The 22,858-nt window shown below is 32.1% G+C and overlaps 1 protein-coding gene across 1 annotated transcript; it reads right to left on the bottom strand.

Annotated features, from left to right (window-relative positions):
- Positions 1-1,659: 1,659 nt before the first annotated feature.
- On the bottom strand, positions 1,660-22,544 carry LOC111612410 (activator of 90 kDa heat shock protein ATPase homolog 1-like). Its single transcript, XM_023353615.1, has 9 exons — positions 22,513-22,544; positions 20,944-21,023; positions 20,613-20,723; positions 14,868-14,953; positions 8,921-9,041; positions 8,762-8,847; positions 8,554-8,682; positions 7,926-8,027; positions 1,660-2,309 (listed from the first exon to the last, which is right to left on the bottom strand). The coding sequence occupies exons 1-9, from the start codon at positions 22,542-22,544 to the stop codon at positions 2,085-2,087; spliced, it is 972 nt and encodes a 323-aa protein (XP_023209383.1). The 3' UTR covers positions 1,660-2,084.
- Positions 22,545-22,858: the final 314 nt, after the last annotated feature.

Genomic DNA, 22,858 nt, shown 5'->3' with positions numbered 1-22,858 from the left:
GAAAAAAGACCCCGAGGTCAGTCGTCATCCGAAGTCCCTCTACAAAAGTCGTCTTCACAGGGTCCGCTCAACAAGAGTCGTACTCCCGAATTAAAATCGTGGCCCAGGATTAACACAGAGAGGAAAAGATCGTGCCTGTTTAAGGATAACATCTCCACACCTCTGTGCCTCCACCCCAGTGAACGGACAAGATCCAGAACCAGTAGATTGAACTTTCCATCGGCATATCATCATTGGCGTGACCACAGATCCTTCGACCCAGAAGCAAGGTATTTATCAACCCGCGGTTCGCGTGTAAACTCTCTCTCTCTCTAATGGAATAGTATAATTAGGGATAGAATATATCTGTATTTTCTTTAGTTTTTATTAAAATTGTTATTTGTTGGCAATCATGGAATCCGAGTAAATTACTTCCTTGTCTCTCTCCTCACCTCTACTCCGAATCCAATCGCTCACCCGCTACCGCTCGCGTGACTTAACGTCGCGATTTCCGAGTCCCCCAGAGACTCGGTGGTGTCAGATTTAGGTCTCCTGACGTGGTGTCAACGAGACACCGACCCTACGGTCACATACGCATACAAAAAATACAATAATAAAACTACATAATTATATAATTAAAAATATAAATTTTTAAAAAATTCGGAGATAAAATAAAGAAAAGTATTAATCAAACATAAATCTGGATTATCACCATTCTTCAGTACTATATTTCTGTCACAGAAAGAATCGACTTGAAAGCAATGTCATGCATGATGTTGCTTCAGTTAAACCAGTCGGCCATTCCCTAATGACATTGGCACTTTTCGCTTATATATCAGGCAATATGTGGATTTTATATTTTCTCTCAATGGAAAAGTTGTTCTGCCATCCAGTATGTTAATTTTATTATATCAGTAAAGAATCGTGCATTTAACAAATATTACAGCAAACTTCTTTGTATTCTAATAGCATAACATAAAGCTTCCATAACACTGTTTATAATGGCGATGATGTGTTTAACAAACTAAGAAACAAAGTCACACACCAGCCAAAACAATTAAAGATGCAGAGAAAACCTGAAAAACTCCACAAATTAATGTAATGAAGAAGATTAAAAAATAATAAAATAGAAATAAATCACATATTTATAGTGAAGTGAAAGATTGAAAGTTTAAGACGAGGTATTGAAGATTACTGAATCATTGTTTTTGATGTTTTTCATGACATGCACAGAATGAACCATTATTACACAAAGTATCTTTGTGTAATAACGGTTCATTCTGTGCATGTCATGAAAAACATCAAAAACAACAATTCAGTAATCTTCAATATCTCGCCTCTAATTCAAACTATTAACTATTGAATTGTGGAATTAGGATATATTAAAGCCAAATGTCTGCCAAATTACATTAGGCTATACTACTAATTAAATGCTAGGTAATTTGGCACTACAGGCAGGTGTTAGGTGCATATCTTGCTAAATTATACCGTATAATTAAATTATTTAGTAGTAGTAGAAGATACCAGAATTCAATAAACAGATGTAGATATCTAATACTCAAACACAAGTATTAAACCCTAGGAGGCTCGATGATTTCTCCCATATTTAGAAGTATCTATAACAATCTTTGGAGTGAAGAAAGCATACCAAAGAACCAATTTCCCCCATATATGACCAGAGCCTTCCAATTTTCATTTCTCCAAACTTCATCCATCCCACTTCTGTTACCATTTTGAGTATCACATATACTGTTATCATTAAAAATACCAGACACAATTATCACTTAGAACTTCCCACTAAATTTTATTTTTCAAATGATGATATACATCCAGAACTTCATTTGTCTTACTTTTTTTACAAAGGATTGTGACGATTTGAGAAGGCGATACTCATTAGAGAGACCAAAGTGTGCAACGAAATGAAAGTGTGGGAGCAATGCAGACTAAGTACATAAATAAATGAGAGATTTATGTAAACTGGAATCTAGGTGTGGTTCGGTCCAATTAAATATTGTTACGGCAAATGTACAAAAATGGCTAAGCCTAAAGGGGTTGACCCGACCCGGAAAGGAGATGGGCTCCACTGTCTATTCGGGGTGCCGGGGTCAAACCAGAATGGCTCCGAATCCGAAAGCTCTCTTCATGTTCTGCCAGTAATAATTCTTCCATCCTTCCTTTGTCCTGTCCAGGTCGTTCTTGGGAATTCCTGTCTGGGTCAGCCTCACTTCGGTGCAGTCATCTTTCTGATCGATCTCTATGTTCACTTCGGAGTAGTGTCCCTCTGGCCATGTTTTGAATCTCCAGTGCTGTTTTATCTTCTCATTGGGAATCTGTCAAATAAATTTTTGATTATTGTTGTTGGACGACGGATAGATAAGAAAAAAATCAAACAAATGGTGTCAATACAAATAAACAGTGTCATACTATTACTGTTATACACATACATACTACAGATGTGATAATTATTTTTTGTTAAACACTACTTATGCAACAGAACCTAAGAGTTTAACCCTGAAGTAAAATGCAGCTTATTTGACAGATGTATTACAAGATTAAATGTTTAGGATAAACTGTTGAAAGGTTAACTGAATAATTTTGGGTGGTTAAAACTTATTCTGCGATTAGCTAAAATGCAAGATGACTGACCAGACCCGATTGTAATGTGGATAACCTTTAAATTAAATTTATCCTGATCTTGATGGATATCTTGAAAAAGATCCAAATCTAGTGCCATACTTATTTAAATCAAAATATTCTTTTAATTTACAGAAATTACAGTTTTATGTAAATTGTCAGAGTTATAGTAGCAACCATGGAAATTTCACTCATCAAAATCCTATAAAAAAGTGTGATCATTTTGCTAAAGACCTGGGGAAAAAAAACTGCACTGCCACAACTAACATAAGAGTACTTATCATTGGCTGACAGTCTCCTATCGGTTACAAACACTCACACAGAGGGATGCACTTTTGTGAAGAAAAATGAAAATATGGAGGTTTTGAAAGTTAGCACTGCATAAAGTCCATAATTGTTGTTTGAATGCCTAAGGTTTATCCTCTTGTTAAATATCACATTGTAGACAGAATATGTGTCAACAATTGTGCATTTATTACAAAGCATGCTTGAAAATGGAAACTTTGAAAGCTGTGTCACTGGGATAGAATGTTGAAGAATTTCTGCCCTTGAAAACATACTGCTATTTCTTCCAAACTATTTTGGTTCAAAAAGTAGAAAGAACAGACTGACATAAAGCAAGTGCAAAAATTACATTAGCATCTTTGCAATCTAGATTTAAATACAGTAGAGCCTCGAAAACTCGGCACTCGATAATCCGGCACTCCGGTTAACTCGGCCACACCCTGGCAGGGCAAAAAAATCCTTAGTTAATTAATTTTCATTATAGACAGCTTTATGCCTCATAAAGTATTTTTCTGAGATCTGTCTTATCAGGTAAATTACTGTACACAGTGTATTCATTAATTTTCATTTTCATGTAGTAAAGGCTCTATGCCTTCATAAAGGACGTACTTTTCCTTTGTTTAAGGGTATTTGGGCAGTTTATTCTCTGTTGTATTCTCAAGCAAACAATACATACAAGTACAGTACAATATTTTCTGAGGAAACACGCATACTTATCCTTTTTTAACCCCATTCCCGATAACCTGGCATTTTCACAAACTCGGCCACCCTTCGGTCCACATTAGGCCGAGTTTTCGAGGCTCTACTGTATCTACCATTTATATAAGAAGCCATTACAGACAAATAAAATGCACAGATAGTGGCTTATTCTAGATAGCACACGAACTAACCAAAACATATCAAATTCCATTGTTTTTTTTGACAAATCCAAATTTAACGAGCAAGAATCCAACAACAACCCTTATGTTAGTCGTTAAAAAAAGGTGATGCCTACAGTAGGTTGCTCAATAGAGTCTGGTGAGTCAAATGACAAAGGAATGCAAAGCCAGTAAAGATGTTAGACTACAAGTAAATGAGTCTACAAATGTAGAAGGCTACAAAAACATCTTATCTATCAAGTTAATTCTAACGATCAAGGAGCAAAGAAGCACACTTATTGCACACAAGGCAGAGAGTTAAAAAATATAAAGGAGCAATTCCTGTGATATCTTACTTTCCAGGACGATTTCCACATTACCACAGCAAGTAAAGTACACTGATTTCTTTCTCTAAGTAACAATAATGATGATAAATTGTAAAGTAATATAGAATTTATTGTTTAGGTAAAAAAATTCCTACAAAAAGCTCAATCAATACCTAAGTTGACCTGGTAACAGTCCTGGCATCAAACCTATCAAGAGCTACAGTAATACCTCTACATACGAACGCTTCAGCATATGACATGAAATTCAAACATATTTTTGCTCCATGGTACGAACAAAAACTCGCCATACGACATTACATTAGTTCGCAGCACCACCGCCATGATCACATGTTCCTTCTGTTCATCAGTCTCAGTCCGCATGTTTGCTTCGTCATGGAAGGATCTCGCTCGATAAAGGAAATCTTGAGGTATTATCAGAAAGTGACTGATTTTATTGAAAAGAAACATCCCGAAAAGGTTCCCACTGGCCGTATTGCTGCTCAGAGTAATGACATTTGCCTAAGTCATTTTAGAAACATTTTAAAAAGTAGGCAAAGCCAAACCTCTTTGGATAGATATTTTACCAAGCGACCTCTATCCAGTGAAAGTGCCAGTGGAAGTGAAGGAAAGAAAGCAAAAAGCAGTGAATAAAAATTTAAAAAATATATATAAAAACAACACTAATTTTTTTTATCTTATCTAAGTTGTTTTTAAGTTATTGTTACATTATGTTATGTAAGTTAAGTTTTAGTATCATTTCCCTTCTCCCTCTCCTCTGCCACCAGTTTACATCTCCACCATTGTCTATCCTCAAAAGATAAAAAAAAAATGTAGTTTTATTTGCACTTTATCAATTATTATTCTATTATGGTTATTTATACATTTACAACTACAAAACACATTTTTCAGTGTTTTCCTTTTCCTTACTAAAGTTTTTTTTTTTTTTTTCAATGTACTACTAGCTTTAATTTGAGTATGTTTTTCATGTTGGAACGGATTTAGTTTTACATGTAATCTATGGGAAAAAATGATTCACCTTTACGACATTTTCATGATATGATCTGAGTTTCGGAATGGATTAATTTTGTATCCTGAGGTACTACTGGCATATTACAGATAAAAATTGCAGAGAAAAGACTTGAAAATAAACAGCATCTAAAAGAGTTAGGTATAAAGAAGGAACTAGTCTAGTCTATACAAAAGTACTGCAAAGCTGTTAGACTCAATGATATATTAGGATTTTTTGTTCCTACAAACAGTCAGTTACTTCTAGCATTTTTCAAGCCTACTTACAAAAGCAAAAACAAAAGAATTAGTTTACAGCAAAACTGAACTGCACCGTTTTTATGTCAATATTTGTCAAATGGTATTGGCAAGGTCATGCAGTTTAATGACACTTTTTTACAGTTGGTTTCACAAATCTTGGCAGGGCCATAAAAATGCACAGTAACTTTACTTAACAAAGGGAACAAATTGACAAATTTCTGATGAGGTCCCTACACATTTTAAAAGTTTGGAAGTTACCAAACTAGCTCAGAATGCTGACAGTAGTGTGTGCATCACTCAGCCAAGATTTGCAAAACAAGCTGTACATATAATGCCATATTAAACTTAAAAAAAATTTCAATTGTTTCCTCTCACTACATATGTTATTACAAATGATCACAGTTTAGAATATGGTACTCTGCACATCTGCCAATATCTTTTTGATATATATATATATCATAGGTGATGCAATTTCCATAATCAATACTGTAGGTGACTCTTACTTTATCTAATAGTTTATAATGAGAAATGATTAATTATTATGTATTGATATATTAGACTACTCTAGTGTATCTACCATATCCAACATATATTTTTATCTACACTCCAATCGATCCCATGGATTCACTTCTGTAGTTTAAAAGGTAACTTGTGGCCCTTATTTGTAACAAAGATTACCCGGGACAATCCTGTTTCATAATCTGACCCAGTCACAAATTATTACACATCTGACTGAAATTTATTTTCCAAATAACTGCTGAAGTTAAGAAAAGAAGGAATTTGAAGATTTATATTCATTATTCCATTTACAAAAAGTTTTTAAATACTACTATTCCCTCTCTCACTCTCATCATCATCATCTATGATTCAAAAAGTCTAAAATATCTAATATTAAAATTCTGTAATGTTGACATTAGTTTTTTTGGCAAAAAAAACAAAAATAAAATTTAAGTAATGTTAAATAAAGATGTTACAATATGTAAATTTATTAAACTTTTAGGCACATTTCAAAATCCAAGTTTCTAGATCTAAATTAATTTTTTGAAATAAACATTCCACAGTCACACATAGATTTACAGATGAAAATCCTATTAAGGCCAATTGTAACCTCTTTAGTTACACCTGCTATCTCCAGTAGATGGCATTAAAAATTTAATACTTTTTCCATGGGGGTCATCCATAAATGGCATCATGCCCCAAGGGGGAGGAATTTAAGAAATGTGACAATCCATGTCAAGAGAGGGAGACACTGCTTACTAAATATACAAATTGGGTTTTGGGTGGAAATTTGTATAATAAAATTATATACACATTGCTCTTTTATTCTGTAACTCTTAGTAACCAATATTGCAAAACTCTAGAGGCACCACTAACTATGGGGATTTGCATGTAAATAAAAACACCAAAGCTGTAGAACTGTTGGTTGTGATGTGGCAACAGTGGCCCAATAGTATGTCATAATATTATTTACCATGTGTTGCCCAGAATTGGACATTTGACAATTATGGATTATATCATGTCTCAATTCAAGGCCAAGCTCTAGTCCAGTGGTTTCCAAAATGGGCACTACCACTCACTCCAAGATGTGGTGAGTAAATCTAGGGGTTGAAAAGAAGCAAGGGAGTGGCAGGAGGGCACTGGAGGCAGGGTCCTGAACAAACAGTGACCCTAGACAAGGGTTCAGGTCACTGACAGTCTTTCCCTTTCTTCTGTTAAAATGGGTAAGAAAAAACATTGTTTAATGGTTTCCAGAAGCAGAAAATATATAGCAAGTACACAGATACGAGGTTCATAAAAAGATTTTCTAAGAATATTTCCAAGCCTTTCTCAAACAAGGGAAAGTGGGTTGGAGCATTGGGTATAAGTTTGTAGAACTAACAGGTCAGTGGCTCAAAAGAAGTTTGGAAAACACTGCTCTAGTTGGTTGAAAAGAACAACTGGTGCAGGTTGCAGCCAGAAAGTAGAGGGAGCTCATGATGAAGATTGTATGTGACTGCTGAAAACATTGAATGGATTGACAAAGTATTTATTGACATGGAAAATCTCCTCAAAAGTGTTTGCACAGAAACCAAAGTAGCACCTCTCGGTATTGTTTCAATAAAAGAACACTTAACAAGTGCAAGTTTTGGAGTAAGCTACTTGTAAATAAAACTTCTTAAAGCAAATTCCACTTCTTTTTTAAAAAGTACAATAATCAGAAGGGTTTGAAAAATATGTTAACATGTGACAAGAAGAAGAGAGGGTTAAAATTCACCAAAAAACAGCATGAATTTTTCAATCTTGTTTTAGTATACTTTTCTGAAAACTCTCAAAAAGTGGATGATGACAGAATTCTAATGAAAAAAAAAAAAACAAAAATGCCAGCTACTGTATATCAATTTTTGAGAATTTTTGGAAAAAGATTTTCCCCATAGAAAAAGCATTACATTTTTTATGCCATCCATCAGAGATTGCTTACATAACCAAATAGGTTATGATCAATAAAACAATTGTTACAATATATAAAGTAAGTATTGCCTGACTAAAGTTTAGTAAGCCAAAATACACAGTTTTACAAAAGCAAACAACAACAACTCACCAGCTCAATAAAGGTACCATACACATTCCCTCCAAAGAATTCGAATCTTCCTCCCTTTTCAGGCTGCAGTACAACAGGTCCTTGAGTGAAAGCCTGCACCATCTAAAAATTTAAAAATTTTAGTGCATGGATAAAAAAAGTTAAATATTTATTCATTTAAATTTATAGGATAAAATATCCAATTTTTAAACAAAAACAAGAAAAAAATAACCCAGTGAATTGGGATGCTGTCTTTAGTTTCAACTTATCCTTAGTTTTCTTAATTATAGGCTTGCTGTATTCTTACGTGTTTTAACTAATAAAATACTATATAGGTATAGTATTCTGTTCAGCAAGTAAAATATCCAAAGGTTAAAACATACAATTTATTCAATTCTTTCTTCTACATATGCATTTTGGGTTAACATGAACTCTCAACCACTCTTCAGTGCTATATAATTTGTACTGTACATATTCATAAAGAAACAACCATGGGTGGAGATCCAATTTCAAGTACAAGTGCATATCCAGTGTTTATAATTTTATTCATTTCTTAATCCCATGGGGATTGCTGGATATTACATCTTATACAACAGCACATTTGTATTTCTTCTATAATAAAAATAAATTATAAAAATTAAAACCATACCTCTTTAATGGTCATTGCATTAAAAAATTCTTCAGCAGTGCACTTGAAACTTTCCGTACTCGAAAGTTTGGTCATTTCCATTGGAACGCCAACGTTACTCGCCGGTTTGGCCGATATCTGATTGTTTTGCTGTTTAAAATTTTGTTAATTAAAACAAGTAATTTCTCAAATATAAAATTTAATGCTTAATAGTCTAGTATAAACTTACGGGCGCAGTAGGTTTTTTTACCGTTGGCTTCACATTTAACTGAGCAGTATTATCTTTAGTTGGTAATATCATTCCTTGAGAAAATTCTATTAAAAATATATCAAATTAATACCTTGTTATTTCTTAAAAGTGATTTTCATTAAATAAAAGTAAATGTACCTTCTTTCAACGAGGAAATATATATTGCTAATTTTTCTCTAATTATTTCTGCTCCCTTTGATCTCATGTATTCTTTTAGAATTTCAGATTCTGGGTTATTGGTTTTTATTGATATATTTATCTGTTAAAATTTTAAAAAATAAATATTCCACAAACAACGACTAGAATAATAGAGCATAATATACCATAGAATAATGGCTTTCTGTACTCGCAACTTTATTAAACTAATAATGCCAGAATTTAAGTCAGATTCTATGAGATTTGGTTATTTTAAAAATAAAATTGAATGAAATTACATTATGTAATTAACAAAATTAAGTTTTATAATTAAAAGCATCGTTTCTAAATTTAATCCTAGTGATATCTTGATTGAACTAAATGCACAAGGGACAACCAAATTAATTAAATATCCAAAATGAAAGTTAGTAATTTGTGAAAACATGCTATTCAAATTGTCTGCATATAAGCAAATCAAAGAAAAAGTATTGATTTAGAAATTAAATAAACTTAACATATTTCTGAAATTTTAACACATTATGAGCATCAATGCCCATGGAACTGCCCATACACAGTTGCTTATACAGTTGACAACAATTATGCAATTTTGGTCTCCAAGTTATATTTCATGTTTGTCTTAAAACTTCACCCCATATTTTACTGTAAAGCTAAGGCTAAAATAGAAAATTCAAATAAATCTGTTATGAAAAATAAAATTGAACTTCAGAAAACATTTATCAATGTATTTGTCTAATTTATCATAATAATACATATTTAAGTAAATGCATATTCAGCACTTTCTTCAGTATGAATAAATCAAATGAAGACAATGGCAAGAAGCATGACTTTTACTGCCATATCATTCTTATTCATCAAGTTTGATATCACTTTCTTGATTCTCATTATTATAATGTGTGCATACAATCTCTACATAAGTACTGGTATAATTAAGATAAATAACCACAGCTAGATGTGAATACCAACAAATGTTTTCTTCTGTTTTAAACTATCAACCTCAGGCCTTTAAGAAATTAACTATAAAGACATGGACACACTTTCACTTTCAATCACATGGAGGATGTTCTTTGACCTCCCATAAGTCTTGAATTAAAGATGTATATTTTGTATTTTGTAAAAATTTTTTATTTTTAAATTGTTACTTAATGTATTATTGGAATTGAAACATGATGTTAAATGCTGAAATAGACATATGCATTTTTTGAGACATTTTCAGCTTTCAAATTTATGTTTTATTTATTCATTTTTTTTTAAAAAGACATTCATTTATATCTGCATTTTTCAAACCTGAGGATGACCATTTAAAACAGAAGAAAACATTTGTTTTCATTTTATTACTTTTAATTTTTGCTGGTTTATTGTTATTTATATGTATACATAGTTGTTAATTTAAATGTAGGCATTCTAAAGAAATCCTTAGTGCAACTGTAGAATAAAAGAGCATAGTACAAGTACTTTCATATTGTCAGATAAAACTTTTTAAACTGAAACGATACCTAGAATAATTATATATATATTTATTTATTTATTAAAACAAAATATAAAATTAATTTTGGCAAGTAAGCAGCATGGATGTTGACAATGACAAAACAGAATTCAAAGTTCAGTGTTGAAAAGCAGTTGCTAGATTGACAAACATTTCATGTATGTTTACATCAGATTCTACAACATTTTTGATTTTATCTCCTCTTTTTTTTAACCATGTGGATTGTATCGAAAAAATACACAAATGGCTATTTCCCTTTTGGTTTTCTCCCCTTTCCAATTTCTGAACTCATTAAAGTTTTATTTAAAAGTAGCAGATTAACCTTCTCTCACCAGTGGCCATTTTGGCCTCATACAGCATGAGATCCACTACTTTGGAGCCAAACATTTCTCCCATACTGGCTGATTCATCTGTCATTGGCCAGTTGAAATGGAACAATAGTGATAAAATATCTGATCATAAAATATCTTCTATCATAGTTTCCTTCTCTTGTTTCATTTCAGTAAAACTAACATCAAGTTACATTTAAGCAGATCTACTAACATTTTACTAAGTTAAGAATATTTTAAAGAAAGTGGAAAATATCAATATTAATGTAAAGAAAACGCTACCAAGTTTGAAGAAGTTTACACTTTTGTCCAAATCTAAAATTAATATGGAAATTGATTTTACAATTATTTTAGCTGTGCTTCAAACAATCCAATAAAAATTAACAAATTTCAAACTACACAAAGCACTAGACCTCTGGATTCCCAAAATACCATCTAGTTGGAAATGCTTCCAGTTCAATTGCAGAGATTGGGCCTTGTTCAATGATATTACACAATATCATTGAAATTTACTGGTGGTTTACTGGTCCTTAACAAATTTGTCAATTTTCAGGAGAGGGTTACAAAGCAACTGACCAAATACCAACGATGTCTGTCACTGCTGCTGACTGAGCAATCAGTAAGCATTTCCAAACAGACCGTTAGTTACTATCTGGTTATATAATGCCTTCATTTTTGTTAGTTCATTCATATTAAAATATGCACTTTTCAGAGAACCTATCATTCTACAATACATAAAATAAATATACAGTCAAACCTCGGGTTACAAACGCCCATTTATGAACAAAATTTTGAATGCTATATTTGCTCTGGTTGCTGTACGATAACTCGATTTCCAAACAAGCTACCGATTGGCAGAGCAGGCCACCGATGGTCAACTTCTTATACTTCCTATGTTAAAGAAAATCGGCCTGACCAATCAATGACAGGACTACAAATTCAGAAGTTAGTGGTGCTGAGATTCAACTGGCATCATTAGATGTCACAACACAAATTGTCGGCACAGATGTTATTCAAATTAGATTTCAATGCACATGCGGGTAAGATACTATTTCCAGTTTTCAGTATATGTCCCAATTTAATTTTAATTAATTAATAAAAATCAACATTAATTGACATTTGCATAATATAAATGACATCCATTAATTCATATTTAAAAGTGTTTAACTCAAATTAAATAAAAATATATTTAATAATAATTTATTATTATTTCTCATTAGTACATAATCGATGTTTGGCATTTTATTTACCAGTATTAATTAAATGCAAAAAATTTTAATGAACATTTTTTAGAAAAACATGGGTTTCTGTAAGGAAAAAAATGTAATCATCATACAAAATTATTATTAATTACTTTTTTGAATTTTCAGGGAAGTGAACAATAGCAAATTATTGCTTCCATAAATTATGCATTTAACTCTATTTTTTGTTTTTAAATTAAATTATAAATCACAGCACTAGAAACGAAGGAATCTTACACCATGATAAATTGGTATCAAAACTGGCACATTGATCACACATGGAAAATTGATATCAAAACTGATGACATCACTTGCGTTAAACAAAAAATGAAAATTGCATGATTATTATTGCACTTTGCTTCAGCCAATGATGAGCTGCATATTTTGTCACGTGGTTTTCCGAAGTTGTCTGTCTATGTCTCTAATCTTGTAGAGCTGGCAGCATTTGCATCACATTACAGCAAACTTCTGACTTTTGCAATTTTTCTTAGGTTGTGCATTATTTCTTGTTTTTTTTTATTCCATAAGCCACTATGGAAACTAAGAAAGCTAGTGTAAGCATAAAGGCAAAAAGGAAAAGAGTGAAAATAACAGATGAAGAAAGAGATCACACGGAAGCATGAAAATGGCATTGTATCTCAAACCTGGCTTTGCAGTTTGACTTAAGAAAGTCAATTGACCTGCCATTCTCAAGAACAAGGAAGCAATAAACAATGCTAATGTTGCTAAAAAAAATAGTTATGATCAAGCAAAGATCGTAGACCTTAGAAGTGGAAAAGTTACTCTCAATATGGATCAACGAAAAGCAGTTGGGCAGCGACAGTATTTTGGAGATTATCATTTGTGAGAGAGCAAAGCTTCTGCACCAAAATTTGCTCAAAAAACCCCAGGATTCAAGTTGTGAGACTGACGTGTTTAAGGCTAGTCGAGGCTGGTTTGAAAAGTTTAAGAAGCAAAGTAGCATAACAGCATGGATCAGCATGGAGGGACTTCAACTGCAAACAAAAAAAAAAATGCAGAAAAGTATGTGAAAGAATTTGGTGCATATGTGACTGCTGAGGGTTTTATCCCCAGCAAGTGTTTAACTGTGATGAAACTGAACTATTTTGGAAAAAATGTCAAACAGAACATACATAACCCAGGAGAAAAAGGTTTTGCCTGGACACAAGCTAATGAAGAATAGGCTAACTCTTGCTTTGTAACAATGGTAGTGGTGATTTTAAGGTAAAACTATTGCTTGTATATTATTTGGAGAATCCTCATGTATTTAAGAGAAATAACATTATGAAAAGCAAGTAGTCTGTCATGTAGACAGATAATAGTAAGGATTGGGTGGCCAGACAGTTTTCCTGGAATGGGTCCATGAAGTTTTTGCTCCTAATGTGAGGAAATTTCTTAATGAAAAGAACCTGCCACTGAAGTGTCTGCTTTTGATGGAAAATACTCATGCCCACCAGGCATGGAGGCAGAGTTACTGGAAGAGTTTGACTTCATCCATGAAGTCAAACTCCATGAAGTGTCTTCCTGACTCCATGAAGTGTCTTCCTCCTAATATGACACCACTGATTCAGCCATTTGATCGACACATCATTTCTAACTTTAAACAGTATTACACCAAAGCACTTTTCCAAAGGTGCTTCAAGGTTACCTCTGACTTTTGGAACAACAACTTCAATATCTTCTATTGCTTAGGTTTTATTGACAAGGCCCTCCAGCAAATAACTCTTAGGACCTTGACTCAGCCTAGAGGAACCCCTGGCCTGATTTAGTTGCAGAGAGAGACTTTGATGGATTCGAGAGAAAGCCTACTAGTCGACGATACTATCTCTGAACAAAAGTATAGAAGTAGTAGTCAACAATGCTAATGTAGAAGAGCTAGTGGCAGAACACAATATCAAGTTGTCTACATATGAACTCTAACTCCTTCAAAATGAGTAGCATAAGGCTATGCTTTAGGAGATGCCCTTGGTGGAAGAGAAGGGAATGGAGATACACCTACTGCTCTTATTAATGACTGTACAAAATAGGGTAAAGTGCAAAGTTTTGTTGAAAAATATCATCTTAATAAGGTAGTAGCAAGCTATGTCATTAACCTTTTCAATGGCAGTGCTATGTCTTACTTCTGTAATATTGTGAAATATAGGCAAAAGCAAATTTTGTTAGATAATTTTTAGTGAAAAAGTGGCATAATGAGTCCCAGACAGAATCTGCTAAAGAGAAGCATAAAATCCAAAAAGAAAGAGGAGAAAAAAAATCCTGAAGTGCAATTACCTGATGTTATAAAGGGGAACTCCCATTCCAAGAAATAACATCCCTTCCATTCAACTTCCTCTTCTCCACCCTCACTTGCACCATCAAGACATCTCAGCACAGATAAGAATGAATGAATTTGTCTTTCTTATTTATAAACTTTATTTGTTATTCAGTCAGTATGTTATAATATTACATTGCATTTGTAGGCATTTTTATGGATGAAATACAGTTAAAAAAGTAAAAACAGGTTTTGTTTTGGGGGTCAGGAATGGATTAACCCATTTTACATTGTTTCTTATGGAAAAGTTTGTTTCGGTTTAGAATAAATCAGTTTCCAAACAAATTTTAGGAATGAATGAAGTTTGTAAACAGAGGGTTTGACTGTAATCAACTTTGATTTATAAATTTAATATTAAATTATTTGAATTAATTACTAACAGTGAGTAAGTGAGAATGAGAAAAGTATTATTACAATTGGTTTAATATTTGGATTCAAAATAAATTTTGAATCCAAATATTATAATAATTGGATTCAAAATTTGGATGTAAATAATCACAAGTAATTCCAAAATAATAAAGATTATGTAAATTTTCCATATAATAATTGAATGCAAAAGACATACATCAACATCCTTAGGATCATGTTCTTCACTAAGATTAGGAATTTCAATTTTCCCCTTCACTTCTTCTGAACTTCCACTTACATATCCTAAAAAAACAAAATTTATTTCAATTGAATATGTATCTTTTATACTAAAATACTAAAGTCTTTATTCTTTCATTTAATTAGTAATAGAGGGTAAGTGGAAAGTAACTGGGAATTGACAAATTGCATCATTATTACAAAAATTATAGCAATTATAATAAAATTTGTGTGTTTGTGTACACCAACAGAATTCTATAATTCCCACATCAGTGGTGTGGGTAGTGACAGGCTCCATGCATAATGACAAGAAAATAGCCAACAGCTTGTCTATTTGGGAGCAAGCACAGATTGCTGCATGCTATGAGATGTGGAAATTGGTGGTTGCTTTGCAGAGACAATAGCATACAGTGAAAGGATGTCATATCACAATCAATCCAGAAATTGAGCATTGTCATTCAAAGCCAATGAACACAGGTTTGGTTACAGATGAACAGAGAAGTGGCTTTTTAGCCACATCATGATCTGAGGAAAATGTGTTGGTGTCAGTGCCTACATTGAATTTTAAGGTATGCATCTGTGTTTCTATTTAATATGATATATCAATACTCAATGCCTATTTATTTTCCACCAACCCTGTATTAATCAAGTCATATCTAAAGTAACAAGTTTTATGGTGGTAAAAAAACAAAATTTTAATGTTTATGAAAGATAGATGCAAAAATAACTGAAATTGGCTAATTATTTCTAATACTAAATGTCAAAACAATCACCAATTAATAAATAATTAGTCAGTCAAAAATTTAGATAGCAAAACAACATTTTAACATCAACTTGTCTACATTCATTTGACATTCAACATAATTTTATTTATAACAGCCAATTCTAACTAAGACAAAATTAATAAAATAATTGCGTTGCAAGAAGGTCAAATACTGAAAAATTGCATCAACTGGCAGCAAACATGTTAAATGACTTTGTAAAACATTACATGCGTGTTTTTAAAATTATGGCATCATCAAATAACAAAAAAGTTGTTCATACAAAATATTTCTAGGATTAAATATTTCTTATGACATCTTTATTTTATATACAAATCTAAGATCATATCAAATTTTTCTTATGCTTAATTCAAGTATTTTGATAAATTTTTTAACTATATGAATTACCTATTTAATTTAAAGGTTGAAAATTATAACAACAAAGAAGTTTCTAAAGCATTGTGTAACTATACCTGAAAGTAATTCAAACCAAAGGAGATAAGAGATTTGATCACACCAAATATCATCTGAACAAAAAAAAATTCTGAAACTCTTTTCCACCCTGTGAATAGTAAGGAGGCCTGCTTAATCAATCTCACTAACGGGATGGCTGAGTGGCAAAGAATGGGACCAAACATATCTGGGATAGATCATCCTGTAAAAAATTCCCAGGGTTTTTTGATCCATCTGGATTAAATCTTGGGGTCATCCAGAGTGGTGACAGACACCTTAACCATCATTCATCCAGCCAAAATTAAAATATCATCAATATTTACAAAAAGTAAATATCAATAATTATGTAAAAGCTTGCACATTTTTTAAATGATAAAGATATCAACAAAACTGAAAAATTTGATCAATTGGTCAATTGGATTTTGGGTTTTGTGGCACACAGCCTAAATAGGCCAAAAGGTGCCAAGTCTAGCCAGCTATGTTGCTGTATATTGATCAATTATAAATTAGATTTAGATTATTATATTTGGTTACTAGTTTTTATTAATTTCTATACTTGAATAAATATATTTTTCAAAAATTAGTGTCAACAATAACATTTAATTTGCTACTTTACTTTTCTAAATAGTAGCAAATGAAGTTCTTATAACAATATTACCTAACATACTAAACTGCTTTGCAGTAATAGCTCACTTCTGTGTTCAAGTCTACTACATATCCTATCACTTAAGTCTATAAACATCAGCCAATATATAGTTTTTTTTTTTTTTTAAATCCTCAGTCAAAATTATTAAATTTGATTATGGCAGAGTACTATTGTATATCAGACTCACCATAAACAGTTTCAGGTTTACCCTGACAAAAAAACAGAAAAATACATAAAAATTCTTAATTGTGCACTAATTCCACACCAATTTTTAAAGTGCATAAAGTTTCACTGGCATCTTGTGCTCATTCTCATTCTGGAAAAGCATTACTGTCTCATTTCTTTGTTTCTCACTAAATGCAGGGACTTGTCACTCTTTGTCTGGATTTCTCACTTGTAACATGTCATAACTGTGATACTGGATCTTCTCTTAGTTTCATTTATTCTAATTACTTTCACACACAACTCCAAGATGCCCTGATAGTGATGCCAGCAGCTCTGATAGTCTAAAGCTACAAAGCACTAGTTTAGAGGAAAAATCAAGCAATGAGTAGCATAACTTTCCTGGCAATAACATTTAAAATTGTGGTGCTGCCAACTGTTATATTTTTGCCACACTTTCCCTCTGATATTTATAACAGCTGAGAAAATAAAAATAAAAATTTTAGATTTAGTAAGAAAGTCTGCTCCCAAAAATTCTAAAAAATTATTTTTATGATTTACAGTACAGTAATACCTTGACTTATGCAAACCCAGACTTACGCAATTTTCAAATCTTGTCGATTCGTCTTTTGTTTGAGCGCCACACAACTCTCGATTACTCACTCCTCTCACACTATTGTTCAGCTTACATGTTCGGACGTGTTGTGCAGAATCGACACATAGCTACAATTTATTTTGTATTGTTTATTTCTGTGTTTGTTATATCTACGGAGACTTTACAGACTATGTGGTGATTTCTTGTAACCATGAACGAATCAAAAGACGAGATAAGATTAACATTTATTAGCTTACATATTATAAGAACATTTATTAGCTTACATACAGCCAACTTGGATTTTACACAAATTGCGAAATTATAACCCGACTTAAGCAAATTCAACTTATGCGGTTATCGCTCGGTCCCACCTATTGTGTAAGTTTGGGGTATTACTGTATCATACTACTTATTATTAATAGTGTTTGCCTTATTTATACAGAGAGAAAAAAATTTATGATAGACGTGTTAGTATAAAAATATAATGGGGTTGGCTATTTTACTCAAATTTATGTTTTTGCAAGTGGTCTCCAAACATTGGTTTGGTATAGCAGGACTCTTTGTATTCAGTTTCCATTCTTTAATGTATTTGGTCTCCACAAATAATTAGCAGTATTTGTTAATAAGGTTCAAGCAACTGTCAGATATATTGGTATTACAACTTCTAATGGAAACAAAGTTTATCAGAGTATAACATCAATAATATTGCCAATTATTGAAACATTTCATGATTACCTTAATATTAGCATTTATTATGTAATAATTTAATATGCATAATGATACTTATTTTTCATTAAAATTTTTAAAAGCTATTCTTTTCATTCACAGAAGAGAATATTTTGAGTAATTCATTTGTTAATATCCTCAATAATTTATGAACTTAAAATAGAAAAGTGGCATAGTAACAACTTGCAGTAAATTATTATTCACTTTGCCAAAATGCTCAAACATTTCTCTTATAATTGGGTATTTTGAGACATCCTATAAAATTTTACCCCTTATAAAATATAGTTTGTTCAACACTGAATTAGGCAAGAAAAACAATAATACCAAAATTATTCCCAAGGAAATAGGCAAAGGTGACTAAATTTAAGATAAAAGACAGGATATGGTTGATTTTATTGGTCAAAATGAAAATCATTGTCAAAGGTTTCAAAATTACCAAGGAAACATATATATCAGAATGGAAGCAAACATGAACCAAGAATAAATCCCAAATTTTCACAATTAGAAACACTGCATTCTTGATCTAAAGAACAAAATAATGTCTTCATCTTGGATTCCATTACAATATTGTTATCAATAGAACCATATCTTTTCAAAAAGTGCTATTATTCAATGACTCATTTTTGTGAGCATAGTTGACTATAAATTAATGAGAAAATGATGATTGAAAAATATAGTTGGATGTAAATGTGAATTTTTTTTTATAGCAAATTTGAGAAGTTGCAATAAGTTGTTATCTAATGATTGTTTTACTTTCTTGAAACCTATCTGAAACCTGAACTTTGAAACTTACCTGAAACGACAAAAATCTAATGGTTGTATTATTGGTGTTGTATTCTTTTGGAATGAATTTGACAGTAAATATTCTATGATTCACAAACACAAATCGTGCTACTATTTTTAACACTTGGCGGATGAAAACCGTCAAGTGTTAAAAATAATAGCACGATTTGTGTTTGTGAATCATAGAAATTAAGAAAACACGGTTTCAGAAGATTGGTAAGTAAATATTCTCCAAATTAGAATAGTATGAAAGATTGGTTTGTGTACTGAAATGATCACAGTATCTCATGAAATAGACAGTAAAACTTTGATAGTATTTTCAACAAAATCTTTACATGCATGTCTAGGGTACCTGCCCAATTTTGAGCATTAATTTTTACATTAAGAAATAATAATTATAATGAATTATTAATCCTGTACTTTATCATCAAATTAATCTTTCATTTTTTGTCAGCAAATGTGTAAAAACATACCAGTTTCCATTTAATGATAAAATGAAAGTTGGAATATGCACACATATGCCCAAAGTGACATGACAGAAGAAATTATTTGGCAAACAACATACAATGCTACTTTTTAGCAGTTTAATATAATTATTGTGCTTTTCTCAATTGGCTTCTTTAAATTTCTTGCTGAAATTAAGTAATCATCAATAGTTTCTCTTAAATTTCTTGTCTACAATTTAAAATAAAATATAAAAAATTATATAATTTAATTATTTAAGGCTAGTTTGCATGATACTACAACTGCTGATACTGTCACGTGAAATTGTGACATGCATGAAATTGTTGCATTTGAATAAACTCTTATTGGCAACCTTAGTCTACAAGTCATGACTGTGTCATTGAAAATCTAATCTGTCAGATTTTTCATTCATTGTCAAACTAAATCAATAATGATATTGAAATCATGTATTATATTGCATTCTTATGCAATATAACATGTTATCAAAGGTAGTGTTTTCAAGAAAAACAAATGATCTTATACATGTTCAGTGTAACTCACAAGTTGTAATGCAAAATAACATGTAAACATCTGAATCTGTCATTTTTGAGTGTGACAAAACATCAACAGTTGTACTGTGTAAATCAACCTTTATGTTGCTATCAAAGGGTATAAAGTCTTGGAGTCTAGTATTGTCATGTAACTTCCTTCTTTAATTTCATATTTTATGTTACTACCTCACACAGTTAAATTCTATGTAAAATTGACAATAAATCCAGCACTTCTAGTGTTTTGGCCTAATTTCACATGAAAATATTGTCTCATGGCTCATTACTATAGAGAAGTTGCTCACAGCCATTTTAAACATTAGCAGTCAAAAGAACAAAACTGTCAAAACAATAGCTTCTCCTCCTCTGATATCTGCAATTTTACCCATGTTTTCATGACAAATAACGTCTAAAATAAAGTTTACTATTTAATTCTTACTGGCATTTGGTATCACTAATCATTGAAAATATTTTACAAAAATTCTTGAAATAAAAACAAAAATTGAATGTGGCACTAGCCAAGATGCAATGGTGCCATTCTTTCCAAAGTTTATATCTTTAGTTGTTAAATACATTTTTGATTGTAAAATACTTTTAAAAATCTTACCTTTCCATTTCATTTTAATAACCCATTCGTAAAAAAATATCAATTTCGCTTTTCTGTTATTAACTACAGCTTCGCCTTCGCAACTAGTGATTTCTGTAATTTCGCAGCAACCTGAAAATAAAAATGGCTCTGTATTAAAAGATCGACTTTAGTTTTCTTTAAATCGATTTATTAATTTATTTTGAAAGATATTTTAATTCTACTTGAACAAATTCACACACTTGTATTATTCAGCAGGAATTTTGTTTAAGCTTTCTGAAATGGGAAAATACTATTAAAACTTTGGCAAATTTTACCAGATTTAAAGTGAAGGCTGTGCCGTTTTACTTACCGATGTCGTCGTCCAGCTTTAAATTTAAGAAAAGCTCCGATATTTTGTCTTTAGACCACTGAGAGGCATTCTTTTCAGTCCTTGATATTTTAAAATAAAAAATATATTAATAAAATGGCTGCAAAAAAAAAACTGTATACAATTTATTTAAAATAAAGACATTTATTGTTGCTGATTATATAAATATAAGTATTACAATAATTATCTAAAATTACAGTTTGAGTGTTTGAATGAAGTAATCAGAAATACAAAAGACTAACATGGATTCAAACTTAAATAATTAATTATTATTAATAGTAGTAATATGAAGTGTAATAAACATCATATTTTTATTTGTAACAACAAAACAACAAAGTTATCTAATCATAAATTAATTGTCCAGAAGCCTCAAAATGATTACTTGTTTGTCATCTGATAATTTGACAATTATTAATTTCTAATTGTTATACATTTCTCAAATGCAAAATGCTTTTGAATTTTCAAATCCTATATTAGACACAAATGCTTTGTTGGTTTTTGGTTGAGAGTTCTTTCACCTTCATACTGAACTTTAAAACATATTTGCAAACCGAATTGGTGTCCAGTGACAAATTTCAAGGGTTAACAAATGCTTTCAGGTTCCTGAGTATTGCTTAAGGTTTTCTGCACACTTATCAGACTTTTGGTCAAATTCAAATTGCTACATTGCCAATAGACCTGTGATAAAATCAAATATACATCATTACATAAACTAAAGTGCCAAAAAATTACACACATCTACCTAATAATGTGTAGCTCCTCCCTGAGCCTGAATAATAGTGGCTACACGACATAGCATAAATTATGAGGTGTCAGTTGTTGCACAGGTGTTACAATCCAGACACATTCAAAGGTTCTCCATAATTCAGCTACATCTGTTGGTTAGTTCTGCAAGGCATTGCGTAACATTTGCAAAGTGTCCAGTAAATGCTCTATGGGGTTAAAGTCTGGCAACCAAGGCAGCCAAGGGAATAGCTGAAAATCCGTTAAGTGTTCTCGAACTATTGTTGTGCCACCCATGCCCTGTGGGCAGTAGCATTATCCTGCTGGTACAACTCATTACCGTCAAGAGAACATAGCAAGCATAAAGGAGTGCAAAACACCTGTCACAAAATTAGTATATGTCACACTTGTCAAAGTTAACTGCAATCTCACCATTAGTCTCTGTTCATACCAATAGAACACACTCCAGACCATGACAGAGCCACAACCAGCATTCACTACACCTTGATGACCTGATGGATTTATGGCTTCACGTGGTTTTTGCTATACATGAACATGACTATCATCTTGAAAGAGCTGAAAACAAAATTCGTCTGACCACAACACTACATCAGTCATCCACCAACCAATTTCCAATGTTCTTTGTCCTAGGTGAGGTGTCTGACACCTGAATGTTAATAGTGATACCAGAGTGGGCTGGCGACTACCAAACCTATCAGTCAATGCACTGTATATTGTACAGTGCATTGACTGATGCATTCAGCAGTACCCCTGTTGAAGTCTGATGTGATTTGGCACTGAGTTGCCCTTGATTGCATGGTTACTAACCTGATTAGCCTCCAACAGTCATGTTCTTGCATTAACTATGGGCACCCAAACTGTGCATGTGTTGCTGATGTCTATCTGGAATTTAGATATTTCTGTTAAGTAATTGACACTATTGCATGAGAAAATCCAAGAGCATTGGCTGCCTCTCGATAGAGTGACCCATTCCTCTTGCTCCAATAATCTGTCCATGATCAAATGGCAATAAATCCTTTACACAGTCCATTGTACTCTAACCAAGCTCTCACATAGCTTGTAAGTATTGTACCTATGATGTTAAATGCAAATGTTCCAACTCAAAGCATTTCTCCTGTAGGTAGAAGGTAAGAACATTGCACATGCTGCTGTC

This window comes from Centruroides sculpturatus, unplaced genomic scaffold (genome assembly GCF_000671375.1).
Source record: "Centruroides sculpturatus isolate CEXI.00-Female unplaced genomic scaffold, Cexi_2.0 scaffold1795, whole genome shotgun sequence".
Lineage (NCBI taxonomy): Eukaryota > Metazoa > Arthropoda > Arachnida > Scorpiones > Buthidae > Centruroides > Centruroides sculpturatus.
Note: the sequence above shows the minus strand (reverse complement) of the source record. Positions and strands in the feature narration are given on the sequence as shown.